This window comes from Falco rusticolus, chromosome 1 (genome assembly GCF_015220075.1).
Source record: "Falco rusticolus isolate bFalRus1 chromosome 1, bFalRus1.pri, whole genome shotgun sequence".
Taxonomy (NCBI): domain Eukaryota; kingdom Metazoa; phylum Chordata; class Aves; order Falconiformes; family Falconidae; genus Falco; species Falco rusticolus.
Window position 1 is genome coordinate 90741539 of NC_051187.1, and position 23790 is coordinate 90765328.

A 23790-nucleotide genomic window follows, 5' to 3' on the forward strand; every position below is an offset into this window, starting at 1 on the left:
TATACTGCAAAGACAAATTGTTTTGGTTTAATAGCTATATATACACACGTACTTGCCATATAGAGTAATGGTAAACTAGGTTTTTCCCTTGTTCTGTGTGTTCTTTTCTGAGTACAAGCTCTGTGTGTGTGTGTTTAGGGTTGGAAGGAGATATCCTTAAGAGTAGCTTGTGTATTAGTTGTATCTTCAGGCTTACTAGGAGGAAATAGAATAGGCATATCGGTGCAGTATGCATGTCTGATACAAATATTCTCACAGTTACATAGTGCTAGAAACCATAACCAAAATAAAAATGTCGCTGTGAAAGTCAGTAGTGAGTGGAGTCCCTGCCTACGAGAAAGCAGGTATTGGGAAAAGGCTGTGTGAGATTTTTCTGCCTACGCTACTAATCTTCACTTAGACCTAATTGCTGAAAGTCACTGGCTCTTAAAATGTGGGATATTGCATGGGTATGATGAAACTGCTTGGTGTAAGAATGAGATAACATTCCCATATATAGCTGGGTTCCAGTTCTGGCCATGAAACAGGTAAGCTGCTTCAATTCACCACCCTAGTCTGTCAGTTTGTAAAGCTAGGAATAATCCCAAATCCACCCTCTGTAGAAGACTGGAGCCTCGGGTCTATTTGGTTAGGATGTGCCACAGGATGTGCCGGTGCCTCCTGTCCCACTGCACTGGGTGCTGATGGTGTAGTGTGGCATATACCTAGAGATACAAGCATGAATGGGAACTAAAACGACTGATCAGGATCTCTCAGAATACTTGGGGGAAGACCGCACCAAATGTTGAACAATTAACCCTCCAGTTCTGTAAGTGGTCACTTACCAGCCATTGAAGAGGAGGCTGCATTAGTCATGTAACTGAACAAGGGAAACTGAGGAAAAGGTAGTATGAGGTTTCCTAAGTCTAGCAATTTAACTTATTAGGGAGCTGTTACCTCAAATACAACTTCGTCTGTTCCTGAGCAAAGTAAATGAATAGTACATTAAACATTAAAAACTAAAAAATCTACTGAGCTATTTGGTTGTCTGAGGAAGCACAAGTATGGAGGTAAGGATAAAAGGGAGGAAAAATATAATGAAAATGGTCAAATAATAGGCTCTTAGCATCCTTAAATATTTATCCTTTTGTCAGTATGGGCATGATAAGTATACATACATAGCCAGGCGTGGTTGCTGAGAATGCTTTCATGGAATTTGTGATCAAAACTGAAGCAAAAAATCAGTTTCGTTTCCTAATTTCAAGTTGACTGATTTATTTTTCTACTCTCACTCCCATAGGCAAAATCATCAAATTTCCTGGGAGGTTTTTCTTCTGAGACTTTGCATGTGTTTGTTCTAACACATACTTCATTTAGACAAGCTATTTTATAACACATACAGAACCAAGTTAACAGTCAAATGACTGTCTTCATCTTCATTTATCATTCAAATCAAGCTTGTTCCTGTAAACTTCTGATGAGGTATTTTAAAAGGTAATCCAGATTAAAATACTACTAGGAAAAAAACTGGTCCTGATGGAAACAAATTAAAAATAACAAATAATACCTTTAGTATTAAAAAATATTTTGAGACTTAGCAGGTTTGCACCCTTTTCTCATTTCCCCACCAAAAAAAAAAAGTTTCATTTTAATTCCTTAATCAGAATATGATGTGATACTAAAGCTCTACAGTAATACAATAATTCTAAACCATAGTTGCATTATGATTTGATAATGAAAAGGATACCATAAGGTAACATTCATTGACATAAACTATGTTACAATCTTTTCTAATGCTGAGTTACATCTTGGAGAAAACTCTTACTCAACTGAAAGTGGCTCAACTGCATATCCTGTCTGACTTACATCTACCAGCCTTCTTTGAATATCTATTTTAGGATTTATTTCCAGGCCTTTGTGGATTTCCTAGTATTCCAAGCTTTAATGAAAGTCAGTATGTTCTTTGGACACTTTATTCTGCCATTCAAACTACCTGAATAACACTTACTGTCCACATAGTGCCTACATTTGTTTAAAGTGTGCAAGTAACTTGCAGCCTTCAGATAGGGACTGACAATTAAGAGTTCATGTGTGCAAATAGTATGGCTTTCTAAATTGATACAAAATTTTCCACTGAAATTTTGAGGCTTGGAAAATAATTTTTTTTGCTCAGCAGTATTTGAAATATTTCTATAGGAAGTCAGTTCAGTTTCATTTAACGTATTATACCATAATTCAGAAACTTTACTTAATGAGTATTAGTGCTAATTTAAACTGGATGGTAATGGTAATCTTTTAAACCTAGCATTTTTCCTTTCTACAGTAAACCTTGCTTTATTTTTTAATAAATTTTGGTTAACATTGCATTATTCAGAAAATATGAAAAACTTGAATTATAATTTCTCATTTCTTTGTAGAATCAAGAATCTCACTTTTAAAATATTCATTCCACATGTTAGTTAAGCTATTAACCAAATTAATTTTAGAAAGTAGACATACTGAAATCAGGCTCTGCATTTTGCCTGGGAATGCTTAAAACACTGTTGTTAGGATTATTTTGGTGAGAGCAAAAAGCATGTAGTCTTGAAAGTATGACTTTATGGTGGCTGAAAAATAAAACACTTATTTAAGAGGTATGTTAGAATCTTGGAACCAGCATAAGAAATAAAGCAAGAGTAGTTTGAACCTATGATCAAATTTTTATGTCAGCACCTCTCCAAATGCACTTTTAAATTTTTGGTAGTGAACTAGTGTTGAAAGAACACTTCCAAAAGTCTTTGATGCTGATTCAATATTGTTGCAGTTAATGGCAAAAATATCTTTCTAGTAGCTTATCTGATAACTTGCGAATGCTTCTTAGTTTTAAACATTCTCATCAGTAAAACAATGAGTTGAAATATTAGATAAGAAATCTATTTATGTCAAGTTCTGTGGCTTTATGTCAAATACCGTTGCGTATTAAACCTGTTATCTTTTCTGCTTAATACATGAACTGAACATCTGCCTTGACTGGTTTATTCTATGTCATAGGCATCATTAATAAATTTAAATATAATAATAGTTTATGACAATGAACTTCACTCTGACCTAGTGACATGATGACAAGTTCTTTGTTCTAGACACAAAGACCTGATCGTTATTTCAAAGACTAGCAATGGCTTACAAGAAGCAATGTCTGTGCTTCCAAGTAGTAGTCTTGCAGCCAGGGTATTTGGCATCACTTCTAAAATGCAGGATATGAAGAACCACACTGATGGATTTTGAACAAATGCTGCATGCATATATGATTATTCTCTTGGTAAATCCAGTCTCTCAGCAGTGGATGTCTAATTGCATCTTCATTGCAATTCCTGGGCCTTTCCTGAGCATTACAGTTATTCATCAGATCTGTCCTGCTGCCCAGCACAGCACAGAGCCAGCTATGCTCTGCTGTAGATAATGCTGAATACAACTTAAAATAAAATGGATTTCTGTGTTATGCCTTCTAAAACATAGTGATCTTCTGTTGTAGTTATGCCATAGTTAGTCTTATGTCAGAAAGCAAGGGGCCAAAAATGAGCAGAATTTAGCTTGCTGAAGAAAGGCAAGTAGACCATCGCTATGAAACTTAACAGGCCATCTTAACAATAGAAGATGGTGAAATTTAACATTTCATTTCTGTGAGTTTGAGAATCTGACCAGCTCTTCTGAGAAAAGTAGGAAAAAGGCATTTTGGTCATTTGTGGCTCTTACTAAAAATCTATTCGCATATAGCCAGGTACCTTTGCACTGGCTATCAAAGTAAAAGTAAATATAAATGAGAACTGAAGGTTAAAGTGGAATGATGGTAAGATGTTTTCCTCTTTTTGCTTCTTTAGGGTTAATAGAGCAATCTATTCTGTAGGAAGAAAGAGTTTTAAGCTGAGTCTATCAATGTTGCTTCTCCTTCTCAAACTTAAACTACGCAATTACTCTGAAACCATTGATGAGAATATCCAAGTCCAGTCACCTTCCCCATCTGTATGTACTTAAGATTACAATATTGACCATGCAAATACACAAATTTCAGTACAACCTCTTTCAAGAGGTATGTTGTTACACAGAGGGGCAATATTTATTTTTTAAAAAAACAATATTCTCATGTATTTGGGTGTGTTTCCTATTTTTTTCCCCTCCTTACTGTTTAGAAGTTGCAGTCTGGTGTGTGGCATTCTTTTGCTTGGTTTTATGGGGCATTTTTAGGTTTTGTTTGTTGCGTTAGGTTTTTATGGAGATGGAGGGCTTGCTAGTTCTAAGATCATACTTACTGGGAGTTCAAGATTTTTTTCCTTTGCCATTTTTCTTTCAATAGTACTATAAGAATTACATGTACACATAGTAGTTACATTTGTTCTAGTTCAAGACACATCATTGTCGGCAAACAGCTGGCAACAGCAGGGGGTGGTTGTGGTAGATGGTTTCCTTAATTTGCCAGCTGAAACAGCTACATGTTAGTAATGGGCTTCCTTTGTTGCACTTCCTACAAATAAGAAAAATAATTTTTAGTTAATTCAAATGCTGCATTGTATTTTTTTCCTTCCAAAATGTTAGAATATAGGCTTAGCCTTTTCTGTCACTAGGTAATGAGCACTGTTTTCTCCAGAACTTCACGTACTTGCAAAGCAACTGCCTTTTCCCCAGTATGCATATGTGTCCCACCAGCAAACTGGTTATTAAAAAGTTTCCAAAAGTATTATTTTTGCAGACAGCTTGTCATTAAACTCATTGTTTCCACGTTTTAGGAAGAAATCTCTGAATTACAAATTTAAATCTTTTTTTTTTTTTTTAGGAAGGCATCCAAAAACTTGATTGTTCATTCACAACTACATAAAAGTTAGTATTTTGCAAATATAACTGTAGTACCTGTGAGGGTTTATTATTTCTCTGGAGCATTTCTTCAGTGTGTTAGCTGTACAATAAATCGCTAAATATTGATTTTGAAGTGACATTTATAAAATGGAAATGCAAAATAAGCTGCAAATATATGTAAATCAACATTATAATCTACAGCGGCTATTGATATGCATAGTTATTCTTTCTGAAAAGCAGCAAAGATACCTATACATTTTTAAACATAGTTGGTTGGGGATTTTTTTCTTCTGCTTTTGTTTATTGTAAAGGTGATGTGTTGCTGCTTGTACAGATACCTTTATCAGGACTTGACCTTTCTCCTGGGGAATGTGAAATCATTCAGTTACTTTGTCCCAGAGCTGAAAATGCCGTGTTAAAAACAGAGGAATCTGTCCCTTCCCCCTCCCCTTTTTATTTTTTTCCAAAAAAAGAGAGATCCTATGAGTTTCAGTAACCTAAACATTAGTTATGAAATATTCTCAGTCAGTTGAGAAACTGAATTGTAAGACCATTATTTATCTTTGAAGAATGGTCTTTTTGCTCAGATGTGTAAGCAACACAGTAGTGAAAATTGTAAAGATAGGCACTGATGTTACATTGATGCTCTTCAGCGAAGATGCTGAAGGTGCAGTGCTTTCCTTTCAAAAATGAAAGGTTAAGTTGTATTAATTGTATCAGTCTGTGTTTTCAGATTCATGTGTGGTTTTATCTCTCTAATAGCAGCAATCGTTTTGGATATCTAGATGTGGAGCTGTATTTGTGGATGTTGTTGTTTTGCATATTGCAAGCACATCACCCAGGATAATAGTGCAGTTTTCTAGAGTTTGTCTTTCGGTATAGTACACTGTTATTGCAAATTTTGCCCTGGTATGGACAAAAAAAGGATCATTTCACATTTTCTTTTGCTTCATATTATGTTTCAGAAATATTTCTGATAAGAGGATTTGTTTTCTGGAAATAACATTGTAGAAGATATGTCCTCTGTCATTTTGCAGGAAAGTTTCCAGTGAAGGAAAAGAATCTAATTCCAGCCAGTTAAATTTTCATTCATTCACCTTAAATTTGTCATTGTTCAGATTTATTGTATGTTGTAAGCAATATAAGTATTTTAACTAGTTATTGTCACATGAAAGTACTGATTGATTACACTGTTGGATTTTATGCTAGAAACAATGATGGTTGAATGTCCCAAGTGATTGGCAGTGTATGCCAACTCAGACTCCTCAGTATGCTTATACAAATATTTTCTTGTTTCTCCAGCTGTAAGCACAAGGTGTACTTGGAAAAGCTACCAAATACTAGCATAATTATCCCATTTCATAATGAAGGCTGGACTTCACTCTTGCGAACAATACACAGTATTATCAACCGCACTCCAGACAGCCTGATAGCAGAAATCATTCTTGTGGATGACTTCAGTGACAGAGGTAAGGTTTTTTTTAACTCAAAACTTGTAATGCAGTGTGGTTCTTATAGAAACTAAAAGGGAAGCATGAAGTGAGCAGACCGTAGCTGCTGGACTGCTTGCTGTGCGTAATAATGTTTACTTGTGAGCTGGAATAAATGTGTGTAAGTGGCTTTTGGTTTACTTTGCATGACTACTGAAATTCACGGTAAAAGGAAGAGACTGAACTGTTCATTGACACTTATTAATATAGTAAGTTTAATGTATTATTTCTGAAATACTGCAGATTTTGGTGTTTCAACATTTTTTCCTTAGGCTTCCCTTTTACTCCAAAAGCCTATTAACTGACAATTTTGGATGCAATTCATTTAGATTTTAATCCTGGAAATTTATTGAGTTAGACAGCTTCATATACTAGGACAAAATAGCCATACAGATAAATGAGACCCTTTTGAGTGGAATGTGAAAAACTGCTTTAGAATAGTTAACCAAGGTTTACATCATCTATATATCATAAAATTAAGGAAACTGCAATCACTTTATGACTTCTGCTATCATTACTTCTTTAATGCAATACAAGAAATGAATGCTCTATCTAAGCTCCTTAAATGAAATGTAACAATTCCTTGGGTAAAATTCGTCCATATCATTAACATGGAACTGGGAAATTGTTTTTCTTTGAAATTTCAGTACATCTTTTAGAACTTCAAGCATGAGACACTTTGACATTTCTTTGGTGTTTGTGGGTTTTTTTGGTTGTTTCTGTTGAAACGTCACTTGCTATTCTGTATGTGAGCCTTGTTCTGAGTAGATTGATAGCAAAAGAGGGAATTGTGCTCATTGCTAATGTTTTAGATAAAACCTTTGTGTCAGCTAGAAACTTACAGGAACAAATCTCTGACCTACTATTTTGAGAAGCCCCTGGGTGAATGAGAGGCATATTAGTAGAGCGCTACAGTGGAATAATTTTTTTTAGATTTTTAACTTGATATTTCAGGTGTTAGAAAAGATTAATGCTGCACACATCTATCTTACCCTCTCATATCTGCCAGTTGAAGTATGTCCTTTGATGAACTGCCTCTCTATCTGTAATGCAATTTAAGTGAAATTGTAAAGTGAGTACAGTTCTGGCTAGTCTACATTTATAAAATCTAGACCATGGATGAAAGTTTTTAAAACAACTGTAAAGTAGCACAACAACTTTTCTGCAGGCTAACAATTTCCTAGTAGTAAACAACTTATGGGGAAGCCAGTAAGTTGGTTTTATGAGGTGTCTGACAAGTAAAAATGCCTCTTATACTGAGAGAGTAGCTATTCAGGTTGTGCTTGCTCAATATGGTGATACTGTAGCATTTTTTGTAATGAAGATCATACTGACTATTGTTGATATATTTCTAAATGTATTAATATTTTAGAAAGCTTATCTACGTCACAGTTTTAGAAAAACAATTAATGCCAGTAAACATGGAGTATTGTACTTTCTGATGTTTTCTTGCCTGCCCTAACTTACTTTCAGCCAGCAGCAGAACCTATTTTGGAGTAAATACTAACTGTAATAGTAATTCCTATAACACTATAATAATCTCTCCAATCTTCCTCATTTCCGTTTCTATAAACCTATCTAGCTGTTCAGTGGAATGGTTTTCAGCTGGAAGAAGTTGTTCATATAACATAGAAGTGCTTAACATAAGTGTCTGGTTTGAAAATCTGAAAAAAATCTATTAAGAAGACTTGTATCGAGTTGAGCCTAGAACTGTTGTACCGTTAGGAAGATTTACTCTTCTGTGGTTTTGTATTATTCAAATAAAGATTAGAAATGTGTTTTTGAATGGTTGCCAGTCCTGAACTTGAGCATGTTTGGTAGCATGTTTGATACTGTGTGTTTTAAGAACAAGCACACAAGAAAAATGTGCTGGCATCTCTACTCTGAATTCAGTGACATAGAATTTCAAGTTGGATGGATTAATTTGGGGCATCTAAAGTGGTTTAATTCTTGTATTTGTGATCCTCTGAACTGCACTTAACTGAACCTATACCATGTCATCTAGCGTGTTTTCCTTTTTCATGAAGTGGCCACACTTAATACAGTTGGGTTAATTTATATTGACAAAATGATGACTGATACCTGTCCTCCTTCCCTCACAGTTCATAAAATAATCTTCTTTAAAAGTGATTGAATAGATGACTAGTTTAATGTTACTAGTCATCACCCTTTAGTTGCTTTTGCCTAGACTGAGAGCGTTAAAGCAGTGTGAAAGGCATTGAAGACAGATTAGGTAAAAAATTAAATACAGGTATGTTCAGTTGTCAAAACTGAGAGTCATTGCAAGCAAGGTTTACTGCAGTGTTGAAGCAGTATAGCAATTAGTGATACATCTGTATCCTTTCTTCTCATTGTATAATTTCTTCACCGAGCTCCATATGTCACATAGCTGACAAATGGCTATTACTTTCTTTTGTGAAATCAGTTATATATTATTTAAGTGATACTGTGTATGCTGTACTTGTTCTACAACTTTGTATTATAGAGAGTTTTCTGCTAGGAACTTAAACATAATTTGTAAATAGTTGAAAGTAAGAATGGGATATTTCAGTAGAACTGTTACCTTAAAAGTAGTGAATAAATGACAATCTATTTTTCTAGGGTTTTCTAATAATCAAACTTTTCCTTTTTTAAAAAGTCTTAGAAATTGTTATGAAAAGCCAGTCCCTGTTCAAAATAGAGTAGATGAGAAAAAGTGGAAAATTGATAGATAAAAATGTAGTAAAAGATAGATTAAAATGGTGGAGTGTTTTTGTTTTCTTAACTCATGCAAATATAGATGCTGAAATGCACATAAAGAACTTTTGATAACAGATGATGAAAATGTTTTAGTGCACAGCCAGGTACCCAGCAGGTTGCTGGTTTGTCTGTAAAATTATTTGTGTGCCTTCATTTTATGCATATTCGCTTCTTTGGCTTTTGTGACCAAGCCCAAAAACTTTAGATAATTCGTCCATAATATTCACCATAAATTATGACATTTAGAAGTTATAAAAGTAAAAGGACAGCTGCACCTTTTTAAATATCAATATAATGCAGATGAGAGACTTGGGATTAAGAGGGAGGTAAGCAAATGTTACGAAATTTGGAAGTGCAATATTTGGTTACAGACAAATTTAATACAAAAAACCCATATGAATATAAAAAGTTATCTGGGACAGTTGGAAGGAAATGTAGACTTAAATATAGGTATCCAGAGTTGCAAAGTATCTTTATTCATATAATTCACAGAGTTTATATACTTAATAATGATGAAGGAATGGGATGGCAAAAATTGATTGAATTAATGGAACTCTGTTTCAACATAACGTTTCTGATTTACATTGTAAACACAAATGGTGGTGTCCAGCAAGATGAAAGGGAACCAAATCTAGAGCTGATAACTGAATCTAAAATTCATAGAAGTTTTAACACACATAAAAGAAATACGTTGTCACTTAACAAGCTCTATAAGAGAGAGACAGGTATTAGACTTCTACTTAGTTTGCCTTAGAAAGCTATTGGTAAGGGAGCTGGCTATGCTGTGTGCTGGCAGACAAATGTAAGAATCTTTTTACTCTTTCCAACTGATTTAGCAGTCAGGTCTTCATTAGAGACTTCCACTGAATAACCCCATTGTAGGTCCAAGTACTGTAGCTTTTGCACAAAAGTTCAATGATATACATATCTCTGCAAACTAAGGTATGCAGAATATTTCTTTGTGATGGATTCTGAGTTGCAATTGCAATACCCATTTCATGTAAACTCTGTATTGCAAACTCTGTGTAAGTTAAAGACCTCTCAGTTTCAGTAAGTGTCACCTGCCATCGAAGATGAACACCTTTATGTTGGAGGTACCAGCATACCCCTATGTCAGCTATTTCTGCAGTGGGTTTGTGTGCAGCTCTGGTTTTGAGAGCCTGTTTCTGTGAAAATGAGCCTTGTGGAAAGCGATCTTTTTTCGGGGGGGATTTGTTTTTTTGGTGGGAGAGGGAAGATGATTTGGCATTGGCTTGCAGGTTTATATTGGGGGGTGGGCGTGTTTATTATTGGCATAGTTTGCTCTGAAATTACAGGCTGTTGGCAGACAGAGCTCTGAAAACATGGCAAGAAGCAGAATGTGGGCAACAGTTTTAGAGGAAAGGGCAAAATGAAAAAGGAAGCAAGTTTTCATTTGTTCTGCTATGGAACAGCTTGAATTTACAAAGAAATACTAAAAATTCTAATTACTGTTTTACAAACTTCAGGGGAGCATTGATTTGCATAATTAATTAATTAAACAGTTTATGTAGGTTGTCAACACATGATAGGTTTTTACATCAACCTTTATTCCTTTTGTGTTTTAATGAGTTTATTAGCTTAGTCAGGCCTGTGAACTGTTACTAACACATGTGCCCGTGCATGTAAAATTGACTTACCGAGCATTTTTACTTTACCCTGTAGTTCTCTAACTGGCACAGCACCTGTTATAAGAAAAAATAAACAATGCCATAGCCAGCAATGAATTCATTAACAGTAACAATTATTAGGCCATCTTTTATTTTGCAAAAAAATGAATTGTATTTGCCAAGGAAACATAAAATGATAAATTAGCAGCCGACAGCTTAATGCAGGAAAGAACTAGTTTCTGCCACTGGCAATGAGCTGGTCTTTTGGTGGAAAATTACAAACTGGGAAGCTTTCCTTTGTGTTGCTATGCCACTCCCTTCTCATTTTGTCATCTATAATGTTCTCCTATCTCTGTTGTCTTGCTTAGCGCCTTTTTTTTTTTTGCATCACCATTCATTTGAGCATATCATACTGTCCCATATCAGATACCATATGCTTTGTGCCAGATCTCTGAATATCCCAGATTAATAACATGCATGTTAATCTGCAAAAGCAGCTACCTGTGACTCTGATCAGAGCTCAGTTTAGTCAGTCAGTGAATTTCAGTGCCAGCACTGTGCTTTGTTTTGTGTGAATGTGGAGGAAGATATGATCTATGGCCCAATTACCCTAATAGCCTGGTAAAGCCTTTTTGGCCTTATTGAGGTTGTCTGATTTTGGTTTTGAGAGTTTTGAAGGTTTTGGGGGTTAACTGTAGTTGTGTAAATTATATTAGTCGTACTGTACAATAACATTAGGGTAAGGGAGTTTGTGCTAAAAGCAAAGCAGCTCTATTAGAACACCAGATTGTACAACTTTCCACTCAATAAATACCTGCTATTTGTTGCATGAAGATGAAAATCCTGTATTTTGCTTGCAGACAGATAGTTTATGCAACATGTCACTTGCGATTCCAGTTTATGGATGCTTGGCTTCAGATCACGGCTGGATATAACTTTTCTGATGAAATGAAAGTGAAGGTTATATTGTATGATTGTCATAGCAAACCTCTGCTATAGGCAGCAATACTCTGATACAGTGAAAGCGCGCTTCTCCAAAAATTTCCAGTATTGTCAAAATATGCAACATTTAAAACAGAAAATCGGAAGGGGGTGTTGTAATGTTGTGAAAGTCAAACTCTACTTAAGGAAATGCTTTTAAGTCTGTCCCTTAACTTTAGGAGCCTGTTTTTCAAGAGAGTATATAATAGCTCAATGACTTAAATCTTTTAAGCTGAGCAATTTAAAGCTACACAAGGGATTTATTTTTTTTCTTGGATATTAATAATTCTTCATCTTTATATACTGTACTTTTGAACTCGGATGTCTGCCCATCCCTGAAAACTAACCACCCTTCTGCTCAAAAAAAGTGTGCCTGTGGGGTTTGGGGCACCGAACAGAACACTTCTAACAACATCCATGCTAAATGAATGCATCCAAAGAAGTCACGGACACAGCTCACTAGCTCTCTTTCTGGAGGCACAGTAGGACAAGAAGAATGGGGCGTTATTAACTGTTAATGGGAAGGTATCTGGGATTGCCTCCTGGTGTTGTGTATGGTCGCAGTGGCTGCAGCCAGGAATATTTTCGATGACAGGCTTTTCTTTTGAATAGAAAGGGTATAACTAAAAAGAGTTTAGTAGGAACAGAAGTCAGAACCTGGACAAGACATGCTGGAAGGCAGAGAAAAGGCCTAGCTGTCATCAGTGGTATGTGTGGAGGCAACAATGGTGAGAAATGGAGGGGCTGTGGAACATGCTTGCTCTTTATGGCAAGTTAACAGCTGCCTGACTGTATGGCTTCTCAGAAAGCTGAGAAACAAGCTTTTAAAAATATGAAAAAATAATTCCATGCAAGTAATCGTGGCATATTTTGTGACAAATCACTGGGTTTGTATTTGATGGTGGGAGGTTTTGTTTTCATTTTTTGTTGTCGTTCCCCGTGCTGTGATAATAAGGGACATTGAGAGTATTCAGAATTGTTTATGTGATTAGAATCTGCCTCTGTGGCAGAAAGGAGAGAGCGGGGAAAAAAAAGTGAGAGGAGAAAGGTGTAAGCAGGAGCATCCCTGTGTCTACAGGTATTACTGTACTAAAACTGGGGTTTACAAGTACCCAACAGCTGCTGAGTGATGTTAATGGGCTGGAAGGAAATGCTGTGCTTATGAGACTAGACTGCTTTTGGAACTGATGCTAGCTTGACTGTCTCACTGGCATTATGTTGTACAGCATAAATATCTATCATAGGAGAGCTGTTATGATGCCACTTTCTGCTACCTACGTAAGGTTGTCCCATGTTTGGAAGTTTATGCAATAGGAAGAACTTCAGAAATCACCTTCTATACAGTAGGATAGACTGTAACAAGTGTTGAGAATTAAAAAGGAATGGGATAAAGGTGTACAGAAATCTGTTGCCTTGACAGAATACTAAATTGAATTAATTCAGTTGAAAAATTAAGGGTAATTAGCTTAACAGATGAAAACAATTTGTTAGTGCTGTAGTATGTGTGCATCAATATTTACACCAGTGCACTTAAGCTGCCTTCAATATACAATAGTCCTCTGGAGAACACTAGTCTTTTGGTAGACTAGAGAGATCAGCTTCCTTTTGGAACAGCTGAGAAAGAAAGTAAAACTAAGCAGTGAAAATTGAGTTTGAAGTGTACTTATTCCAATAGAAGGCATAAGGAGCTGCATTATCTTTTCATAACTATATTTCGTTTATCATATTGCCAAGAACTTTGAGAGATGACCAATGTTATTCCTATATCATGAGCAAAATCTGAGTGTGGTGTTACAACTTTCTGAAGCTAACTGCTTGGTATTGTTAATAAAAAAAAAATGTCGGGTAATTGGAAAATAAATGCTAAGAAAAGTTCTTGGATAAGGATAAGAATTGGTACTTGATTTGGTTCTGAAATATTTGAAATCATTGTCTTTTTTAAGAACAAACCGTGTGTCTGGAACTGTAATGAAAACAGCAATTAAACAAGCATATGCTTTTGCAAATGGAATTTTATTATTCTTCCCCCCTCTGACCTCCTTCCTACATTTACCCAAAATACAGCACTGCCAGAGAAGTTTGTGGTGAAAAGCATTGTTGTATCAGCAGGGAGAGGCTCACCAAAGTAAGTTACCGATCAGCTGAAAGTGCTAGTCGAGGTCTTGCCATCTTTTGAAGTAGCTGGAGACTGTGGAACCTGGAAGTGGCTTGCAAGGAGCAATCTGTGCCTGAAATGTAAAATGACCCTTCTGTGAGGGATTATGCATACAGACTCGTCTTGCCACAGAAGAACACTCTTGGTGTTTACCATTCATGTCTCCTTGAAGTATCTGTCCTTGTGGATGTCATGGATTGAAGGGAGACTGCTGAGAACAAGAGAACCCTATCTGCTAGACCAGTCCAGGTTTTTCTCAACCTGGGAAGGATTAATGAGCTGTTAGTAATAAGGCTTCTTGGTGACCCTATCAATTACAGTGTGATTCTTGCAGTAGATGCAAATCCTCTTTCTAAGTATCACAAATGAATTGGTGTTATCCAAGTCATCACAAATGTAGTTGCTGACACCCTAGGTATTTGAAACCTGTAAATGTGAGAGCGCTAACATTGCTATCTTGAAAACTCTTCTCAGGTCAGGTGTGCTCTTAGTAACCATGGTGTTGGCAGGTATTTGCGATGCTAGACCTGACTCACATAGCCATTATGTGTTAGAAAGTAACTGTGAATCCCATACCTATATAGGTTTATAGCTGAGCAGTTATACCTAAAGCACATAACCTTACCATCTGGGAAACCTTTTGCTGCAGTCAAGCAATTATGCAAAGGTAAAGATAGATCTTTTCTACTTCCCTAAAGAATTTTTTGGTGGCCTCACCCCTGCTTAGTGAAACATCCCGGAATCCAGCAGCAACCTCAGCTGTACTGTTCGTATCACTGAAAGGGTAAGCAAATCTTTACAGAAGTAGTTTAATGCAACAGTTAACTTTAGCATATTACCACTTCATGTGCAATACATCAGAAAAATCAAGAGACTGACCCTCATATAGGGTTAAAAATTAAGTCTCTTTATTCAAAGCTGAAAAAACAATACATCACTATATTTAAAAGGAGATTTTTAAAAAAGTAAAAGACCAAACAGAAAATGAAACAAATCAAATTTCAAGATGTCTGTATTGACTAGACATCTAACTAAACATAGGATTTACATTTTTATACTTGGTATATTGAGCTATAAAATGCCCCTTTATTTTCCTCTGTAATGTACGCACACAGATGTTGTTTGAATTTTATTAAACTTGGACTACTTTCTGGTCAAAATAAAGTACTGTCACTCTAACAAGTACAATTTAAAAGATATCCGAGCATGAGTTGGAATACACTGATGGGAATCCGTAATACTATGTTTTCTGTTCATCACTATCTGTTCTCAATTTTGATTATTTAATGTTATGATTTCTGTTACAGGGCATTCATTCTCAAATTAGAGTATAGGCTTTTGCCTTCAGCTCCTTCATGAACCTTGCAATAACAGTTTCATTACTGAAGGCATTCTGACTTGACAGAATGGCTTTACCAATGGGAAAAGAAAGGGTTGCCCTGAGGTTGAGGACAGTTCAGCGCTAAGAATAATGACCATATTGAAGGCATCTGCAGCTTATCTCAAAATGCATTTCGTTTGCTGGAGCATAAGAATATTGTCACGTTGTGAGAAAAGGAGAAGTGGGAAGAACTTGAAATAATTTAAATTGTATGCTTTACCTAGACAGAATTAATTGGAAATATGGCTGCTGTGGGAGAAAGTTAGGAATACCCCCACGTCCAAATGCTGCACACACTCAGGCAACTCAAATACAGCTCAGCTGTAAAAATGAAAATTTCAGTCATGCAATGTTAATATGAAAACAAATTTTTACATTTCGCGTACTTCCTGGAAATGGTTGTAATAGATAAGCAGTTTCATTTTTGAGTACTTGTGGAGTCAGAATACGAAGGTTGTGTTTCCTCAAGCTCTGTATTGGTCAATCTTTCCTGGCTTGCCTACCCTATGAAGGGCTTCCTGGGTGTGCATCGTGCTAATAGCTATAGGCTGCATCCCTTTCTCCTCTGAACATGCAAAGAATTTTTGAGATGGGAAACAATTGGCATCCTGTACTTAGCAAGTTTTGTTCTCTGTGTGCCAACTTAAATGTTTTTGTCATACTTGTATGAAGTGTTGTTCTGAAGATACCTGAAGCAGATTTGGAAATAAATCAGTGTATTTGCTCTGAGTATTCTTGAAATACTAGAAGTTTATTTATTCATGTATTAAATTAAATACATTCTAGTTTTGTATCTCCTACTATGCATCTCAGCTTTGATTTACATGTCTTTGACCTTAAAATCAAATTATGGTAAAATTATATTAAAATTTTTCATGTGGAATACTCAAATCTGATCTCATAAATAGGGAAAAAAAATCCAAACCTGAGTAAACATTGGGGTTTATGTTGGCCATTGGCTTTTATCTCAAACATCAGCTGTTTACCTTCCACTTGAAAAAGCATTATTATATTGCAGTGATACTTTAAACAACTTGACAAGATGCTTGAACAATTACCTTACAGTTACCACCTTCAGCTATTGTAATTAATGAACTATGGAAAAGATGCACATTAGGAGCTGAAAAAATGGAAAAGATATAGTGCATACACATTTCACTGTATTTCTTTCTCTCTTAGTGTTAAAAATTTGGTTTTAATTATTTTTTTGAATTTCAAAGTTGATGATACCGATTAGGTGATCTTGGGAATCTCATTGGCATTTAGCTATTCTTAGCTAGTACTCCAGATCTATTACTTTCACAACTTCATTGAGTAGTATAATGGAGTTGTTAATTAACTTTTACATCTTTGGATGGTATGTCTCATGAGTAAAGTATTCAGCATGAAAACCTGTAGTCGGGTAAGGTAGGGTAGCAGTTGAAGTCCATCACTTTGGACCTCTTGCAAACAGTGCATCTAAACCCATCAAATTTTCTTTCCTGCAGTGTTCTTTGTTATTATGTGTCAAGAGTACAGGCCTAAGATGTTATATAGTAGTCTTTTCCATGCGCTAATCAGCTGGGGTTCGCCTTAGTAACAACATCAAGGGTTCCTGCCAAACATTATTTGTCTGTTATTTAGAAACTTTCTTTTAATTTACAATTGAAATTTATTCATGATCTTTTTCATTCTTGACTGTTGTTTCAGTGTTATCCTTACTTTAAATAACTCACTATCTTCTCGTTGTACGCAGAAAGGCTAGCAGCTTTCAGTTTTCAAAGTTAAATGCAGTTTAATACGGTGTGACAAGCTTTTGAATGAACATTCTAGTAGTCTTTCCAAAGATGGTAGTCTGTTACAGTCAGGGTTGTCTTAATTGCAACATTTGAGTTCACCTAAGCAGACTTGAGAAATCTCTTTCCCCTTTCCTGAGTGCAGACTTTCAAGTATGCTTGTAATCACCAAGCAAAACAGTAACATCCTTAAAGAACAGGCAGTAGCATTGTGCATGCTACGGGTTACCTTTTATGCATCTTAAAGAAAGTAACTTCAGAAAAACTTTTACATTATTTTGCCATATAATGGTTTGGTTTGTCCTTCCCCTCCCCCACCAGCTTGTGGTTTAACCCCAGCCATCAGCTAAGTATTACTCCACTGCGCACTCAGTCCTCCTCCAGGGAGGCAGGGGAGGGGGGAAGGTAAAGCTCACAGGTTGAGATAAAAACAGTTTAATGATTAAAATGAAGTACAGTACAATCATAATAATAATTTTCATGGAAAGTGAAATAACAAGAAGATAAATAAAACTCGGGGTGAGGGGAATGGGGGACACAGACAAACCCCAAACCAACCAAGTGATGCATAGTACAGTTGTTCGCCACCTGCTGATGGATGTTCAGCTGGTCCCTGAGTAGCAATCTCCTCCACCTCACCTGGCTCAGTTTATATACCAAGTGTGGTGTCCCATGGTATGGAATACCCCTTTGACTAGTTCAGGTCAGCTGTCCAGGCTGTGTCCCCTCCCAGTTTCTTGTGCCCTTCCATCTTTCTTGCTGGCAGGGCCTGAGAAGCTGAAAAGTCCTTGACTTAGCACGAACACTGCTTAGCAACAACTAAAAATGTCAGTTCTCATCCTAAATCCAAAACACAGCACTGCAACAGCTACTAGGAAGAAAATTAACTGTCCCAGCCAAAACAAGGACATCCCTCCTATTTGCAAATCATGGGCAAGCCTGCGATCTGCTAACATTATTCCAAATACATTACCAACAGTATAAATGAGTAGCTCTTTTCCTGTTCATTCACTGGTACCAAATTTGACATAAAGGTAAGAAATAAAGGTTGGTAGTATAAGGAAAACTGTGAGATAGCCATAGCAGCAAAGTATTATGGTCACTTGTAAAATAATTTTAAACCTACACTTCTGGTAGTAAAACACTGTGTATTGGCCTGTAAAAGCTCTTACAGTCAGATATCAGGTATACAAAGTAGCTTCTAATAATTTCTGTGGAAGACAGCTGGGAAAATGTTGATTTGGTTGCTAACTATATGCAATTTTTTCCATATGCGTTTTGCTGGTGTCCTGTCTAGACTGCTTCTTATGTGTAGCATTCCCAGTGAGTGTTTAATTTTCAAATCTTAACAAGGCCTAGGGAAAGAAAAATCCTGTAACGAGTTTAGCAAATGAATGCCTTCAAAGCTTTGTATGTGAAGAACAAAGGCTTTTCCTGTCCTATTAATTTGGTAACTCTGACAAAATCAGAAATATTTAAAGAGTTGTAATAGCTATTTTGACCTTGCTTCAGACATAGAGTGAAATAGAAAATAATTTAAGTTTCCATTAAGGCTCTGGTGTATTCTATTTCTGTCAAAACAAAAAAAACCAAAACAACTGTATAGAGTACTAAAGGAGCTGCGATTCATTTGTATTCATTTAATCTTGATGGTTTTCTGAGATAACACAATACATAATTTGACATTTGTTTCTGATGATTCTTTCCTGGCTAATGGCAAGCAGTTCCACAATCATCTGTAATTATTTAATTTATTTATCTTGCATAAATGAAGACCCTGTTGTCAAAAGCATCTATTTTGTTTAGTGTTGCATGTATTTATGCAGATTATTTTTTTTTGTGGAGTCAAAAATCAGAAGTGTACTTGTACATGTTTGTTCATTGCTCTGTGCATCTTGCATGTCTCACAGGAAGCATTAGTGATGTATGGAATTGTCTAGTTACAAATATTCTTGTACAACAATTATAATTTTGATTAGCTTGAAAAGAAATATTTTGGTTTTCTCCAAAATCACTATCCAGACATTTCAGTCAACTTTGGGGGATTTTCTGTATGTGCTGTTTTTCCAAGTTCAGTTCATGCATCTTTCGGGCAGATGGGCAATTTTATGAAGCTTATAAATGGCTGAACGCTTTAATGGATCTGTCATGCACAGCTTGTTTTTTAAATATTACTGATTCATGAGCAAAACATTAGTAACTTGCATCTAGTAATTATAAAGGATTTATTTTAATAGGACTGGGTCAAATCAGGCTTTTTAAATTCAAATAAGTTCTACATACAGTGGAAGATTTTGGTGAAGGAGAGTGCCAGAAGCAAGATGGTTTGGTACGCACCATGAGTTTTTGCAAACTCCTCTCTGCATTCCCAAGTCACAGATATAAAATATTTTTACCAGGGGTCGTGATTTTTTTTCTCTTTATATCCTGTTGTATGATAATGTATTGTGAGAGTACGTGCTTCAGTTTTTTCAGCTTTGTAGGGCTGCTGCATAATTCCACCAAGACACAGACAGCACACGGAGGCAAACAAATCTGTTGATTTCCTTTATGGCCAGTGACTTAGCAACTTTTGTTCACCTGGTGTAGAAACCCCCATAATAACTGCCCTCCCTTGCCTTCCCTGTGCACTAATTCAAGAAATAAGCCTTGGGACAAATGCATCAAACTTGAAATGGAGTTAATAATGAGAATAAAATGCATTCATCTGTCTAAATATATATATATATTAAAGTAGAAAATGTTTATGAAAAGCTAATATATAATGTAAAGTTTATATGAAGGTAGTATCTCTAGTCTATTGGCATTATTTTGTTCCATAATATAACACTGGCTGGAGAGGCAATCAGACCACCCAGCTTTGAGAAAGGCCAGACTCCTACAGTGTTTCAGCAAAGCAGAATGTGCTACACGATACAGAAAATCCTAACCATTTAGAACAGGAAATTGTTAGGGATTTTGCTTTTATATGATGGAGAGAACACTTCTAACCACACCTGTAAAACATACTGCAGCTAAGTGCATGGCGTTCAGGCATGCAGATTTCCAGAATCTGCTGATGCCTCGTTTTGGAAGCTTAAGTGTTGCTATTATCAGAGAGGTGTGTGGGGCTTTGGGGCCGGGGGTGTTTTGGTTTGTTCTGGGTTTGTAAGATTTATAAGATGATTTCTCTTACTGCTAGGTCAGGATGCTTTTCCACAGTATTGTCTATCTCTGAAAAAAAATGTCAAAGGGAATGCATAATATTAATTGTAGGGGAAGTGCTGATTATTTACTAGGACCTAATAATCTTTAGTGGGTAGAAATCTCTCAACAAATCTGGAAAAAACTCTGGCTAAAGTTTCTTCTTCCCCTTTGTTTGAAGGGCAACATGCCTAATTTAGAAAACAGTTGACATTCTTTGTAAAAGTGCTGTTTGTGCACAGCTATAAAACTTTAGATATTAGCAGGATGGAAAATAGTTTACGGTTTTACTATGTTTCTGCATCATTTAATTACAAAGAGACCCAAATTAATAATTTTTAGATGTTTGCAGGTGTGGAGGTCTTTTAAAGAGAGCCTTCCCATGCTTCATGTATTTTCGTGATGTCCTCTGGCTATGCTGAGGGAAGTGGTTGACTGTTCAGTATCTTATTGTAAGAAATGTAGGATGTCATTGCTGATGCTTTTTCTTTAAGGATTTCGGAATGTTCTGATCAACTAATTAATTATCATTGCCTGTACAATGGCTGGGTGAGGGAGTGTTTTATAACAGTGGGGAACGTTTCTCAGTATCATATGCATGCAGTAATCTTGAAGGCCAAAATACCATTACAGTTTTCTTTCTGACAGAAATGAAATTAGTTTTGTCTTCCATTTTAGAAGTCATATAACACATCATCTTTCAGATTGAAAATCAGTATTGATGGAGAAGGCAAGTTAAAGGAGAAATAATAAGACATAAGTTTTCTAACTTCCCGTGATGTATATAAGTAGCAGCTGTTTCTGCTGCAGCTCCACAGACAAGCTGTGAGCAACATCCCTTTGCCTTTTGCAGCATTTTCTGTATTTGTGTTACAGTATTTCTAGTCAGAAAGGAAAGCCACTCACATCTAAGACAAATTTGTAACCTCACAGAGTTTCTTTGTTAAAATATACAGTTCTAAGGGAAAGCAGTGGTGCTTTAAAACATGTTACAAGTACAACTCAATCATTTAGATGATTATTTTAAACAATTATTCAAGTATCTTAGTCCCATAGTCTGTTCCACAAAGTAGTTCCAGGTGTATGAGAAGAGATACTGTGTACAAACAAAAAAATGATACTGAAGTCAGTATCCTTTAGCACTGAAAAATAATTCAGAACAGATATTAGTCTTGTTCTTGAGTTGTTTACCTATGGCAATTTATAGAATCACAGAATCATTTAGGTTGGAAAAGAACTCTGAAATGATCAAGGCCAATTATTAACCCAGGGCTGCCGAGTCCATCACTAAACCATGTCCCTAAGCACCGCATCCGCATGCTTTTTTAAACACCTCCAGAGATGGTGATTGCACCACCTCCCTGGGCAGCCTGTTCCAATGCTTGACCACCTTTCACTGAAGAAGTTTTTCCTAATATCCAATCAAAACCTCCCTTGGCACAACTTGAGGCCGTTTCCTCTTGTCCTGTCACTTGTTATCTGGGAGAAGAGACCGACCCCCACCAGCCTACAGCCTCTGTCAGGCAGCTGTAGGGAGCAATAAGGTCCCCCCTGAGCCTCCTCCTCTCCAGGCTGAACAGCCCTAGTTCCCTCAGCTGCTCCTTATAAGACTTCCATTTTTAATTGAAGAAAGTGATGGTAGATGATACTAATGAATGGGAAAATTAAAGTAATCCAAACTTATATTTGAGTGTAAAACTATTACTGTCCTCAAATATATTTGAAAACACTAACCGAAGTGCGTGCTTCTTATCTGCAAACCTCCTTCTTCTGTTTTTTTGTTGGCAGTTTGATATTAATTTTATGAAAGAGATTTTGTGCTACAAACTGTCATAATACATGAACACGACATTGAAGTGTACTGCAGGACAAATTAAAATATGTGCATCTATTCAGTGTTATTAACAGGACCTTAAATATCCTCTTTTGATGTAATCCCTGGTTTGTTTGGGTTTTTTCTTTGGAGGAAAGTTAAACATGTTTTTAACCAGTGAGTGACAATCTGGATGCCAGCTGTGAATGTGAAGGCATGAATTGTAATATAGATTGACAGTGCCAGTTATGCTGGACCCCTTTATTTTTTTAATGTTTACTCCTGTAGTAAAGTTGATTAAATTTTGAAGTAAATCATGACTATTACTTCTGAACTGAATAGAATATTTCTGTAGAGTTTTGTCAGTTTTGCTAGTTGAAGTAATTTTAACTGAATTTAGAGCTTCAACAAGTACTGTGAGCTCATTTCTTCTTACCCTTTCTCATGTCTCCACCCTTTTTGTGTTTATTTTAGTTTTTTTAAGTGTTACCTATTTCAACTTTTTTTCTTTCTTGGAGTGGGCAACTTATGCTTTACCTGCCAATTATATATTCTAAAATGGTATGACTTGGTTCTGAATAACAGTAAAATAACATTAATTATAAAAATGCAATTAAAAACAACTTTCCTTTGTTTCAGTGGGATAGAGTTTGGGAGCCCTTTGAAGATGTGTGAAACTGTAAACTGTATGCAAATACCAAATTGTAAACTTGCCCATTTGTTGGTCATCATATCATCTTCATTTTTTCATATGGACAATCACTTGTGTTCCTCTGTGCTATAGTGGTTTGTGTTTGTCCTTTTGGATACTTTCAGAATTTGTGTAAAGCTCAGTAGAAGAGATGGGCTTGTCCTAGTATAAAAAAATTACATTGACTGAAAAAGATCTGAGATGAAATGGCTTGTATCTCTTGTAGCATATCTAATTAAGCTGGCATGTACCAGGCTGAATTGTATCAGGCAACATGAGATAAAAAAAATCAAACCTGTGATGCCCAAGAACTATTACTGAAGACTTCACCTCCCTCCACCCCAAGAAAAGAAAAACAAACCCCCAAATCAAACCAAAAAACCACCCAAAACCAAACCACTACCACGACCATATGCTATATTATGAAATCTTTGAAAAATTATGATGTTTTGTTTTCAGTCTGGTTTTACAATCATTTTTCTTTTTTACCATGTGGTGTTTCATTTCAGGATAGTCACCTCTGTTCTAACATTTTGCCTGCCTCATAGTCTCTCTGTGATGTGGCACTCCTGCATTACACAAGCAGCAGCGTGAGCTATGAGGCAAGTCACGGGTGCAGCGATCTAACGGCATACTAGTCTGTATGAAATAATTTTTAACTCTAAGTTGCCTGGCTAACCTCTCTGTCTGTTATAACACATATTGCAGATGCACACATGTTTTTTTGATAATGCATCCTTGCAGAGTGTTTCTGTAAAGCCACTTAAATTTGTATGCCATCTTTTCATAAAAAGATAAATACAAGTGAGGTAGCAGAACCCTTCAAAGTTACATCCCCACAAGCATATGAGAGATAAGTAGTTGAGGAGAAGCAGAAATTGGTTTTTTCCTGTCTTCAGTGTTCTCCTTCAGGCTGCATTCTTTAGCATCACAGGAAACAGATTTTCTTGCTTCTTTTAGATTTTTGTCCAAAAAAGTGCCCCTGAAGCAGAAACCCCTTCATAGCTATGGAATAGGCTACAAAATCCCAGGGAACCTGAATGATTCCAGGTTTCAGTAGTCGAGGAGAAAGAATAGTGATGGATGGTGGTGCAGTTATTCTTGGAAAAATGTGTGTCAAAAGGGATCTTGATCAGTACAATCTGGAG

At 36.2% G+C, this 23790-nt stretch overlaps 1 protein-coding gene across 1 annotated transcript in view; it reads left to right on the plus strand.

The window, feature by feature from the left end:
• The window catches only part of GALNTL6 (polypeptide N-acetylgalactosaminyltransferase like 6), a 478352-nt gene that overhangs the window by 208857 nt on the left and 245705 nt on the right, over positions 1–23790 (plus strand). The window contains exon 4 of the mRNA XM_037389745.1: positions 6109–6275. Within this exon, the coding sequence (XP_037245642.1) occupies positions 6109–6275 (167 nt within the window). The remainder of the gene's footprint in view (positions 1–6108; positions 6276–23790) is intronic.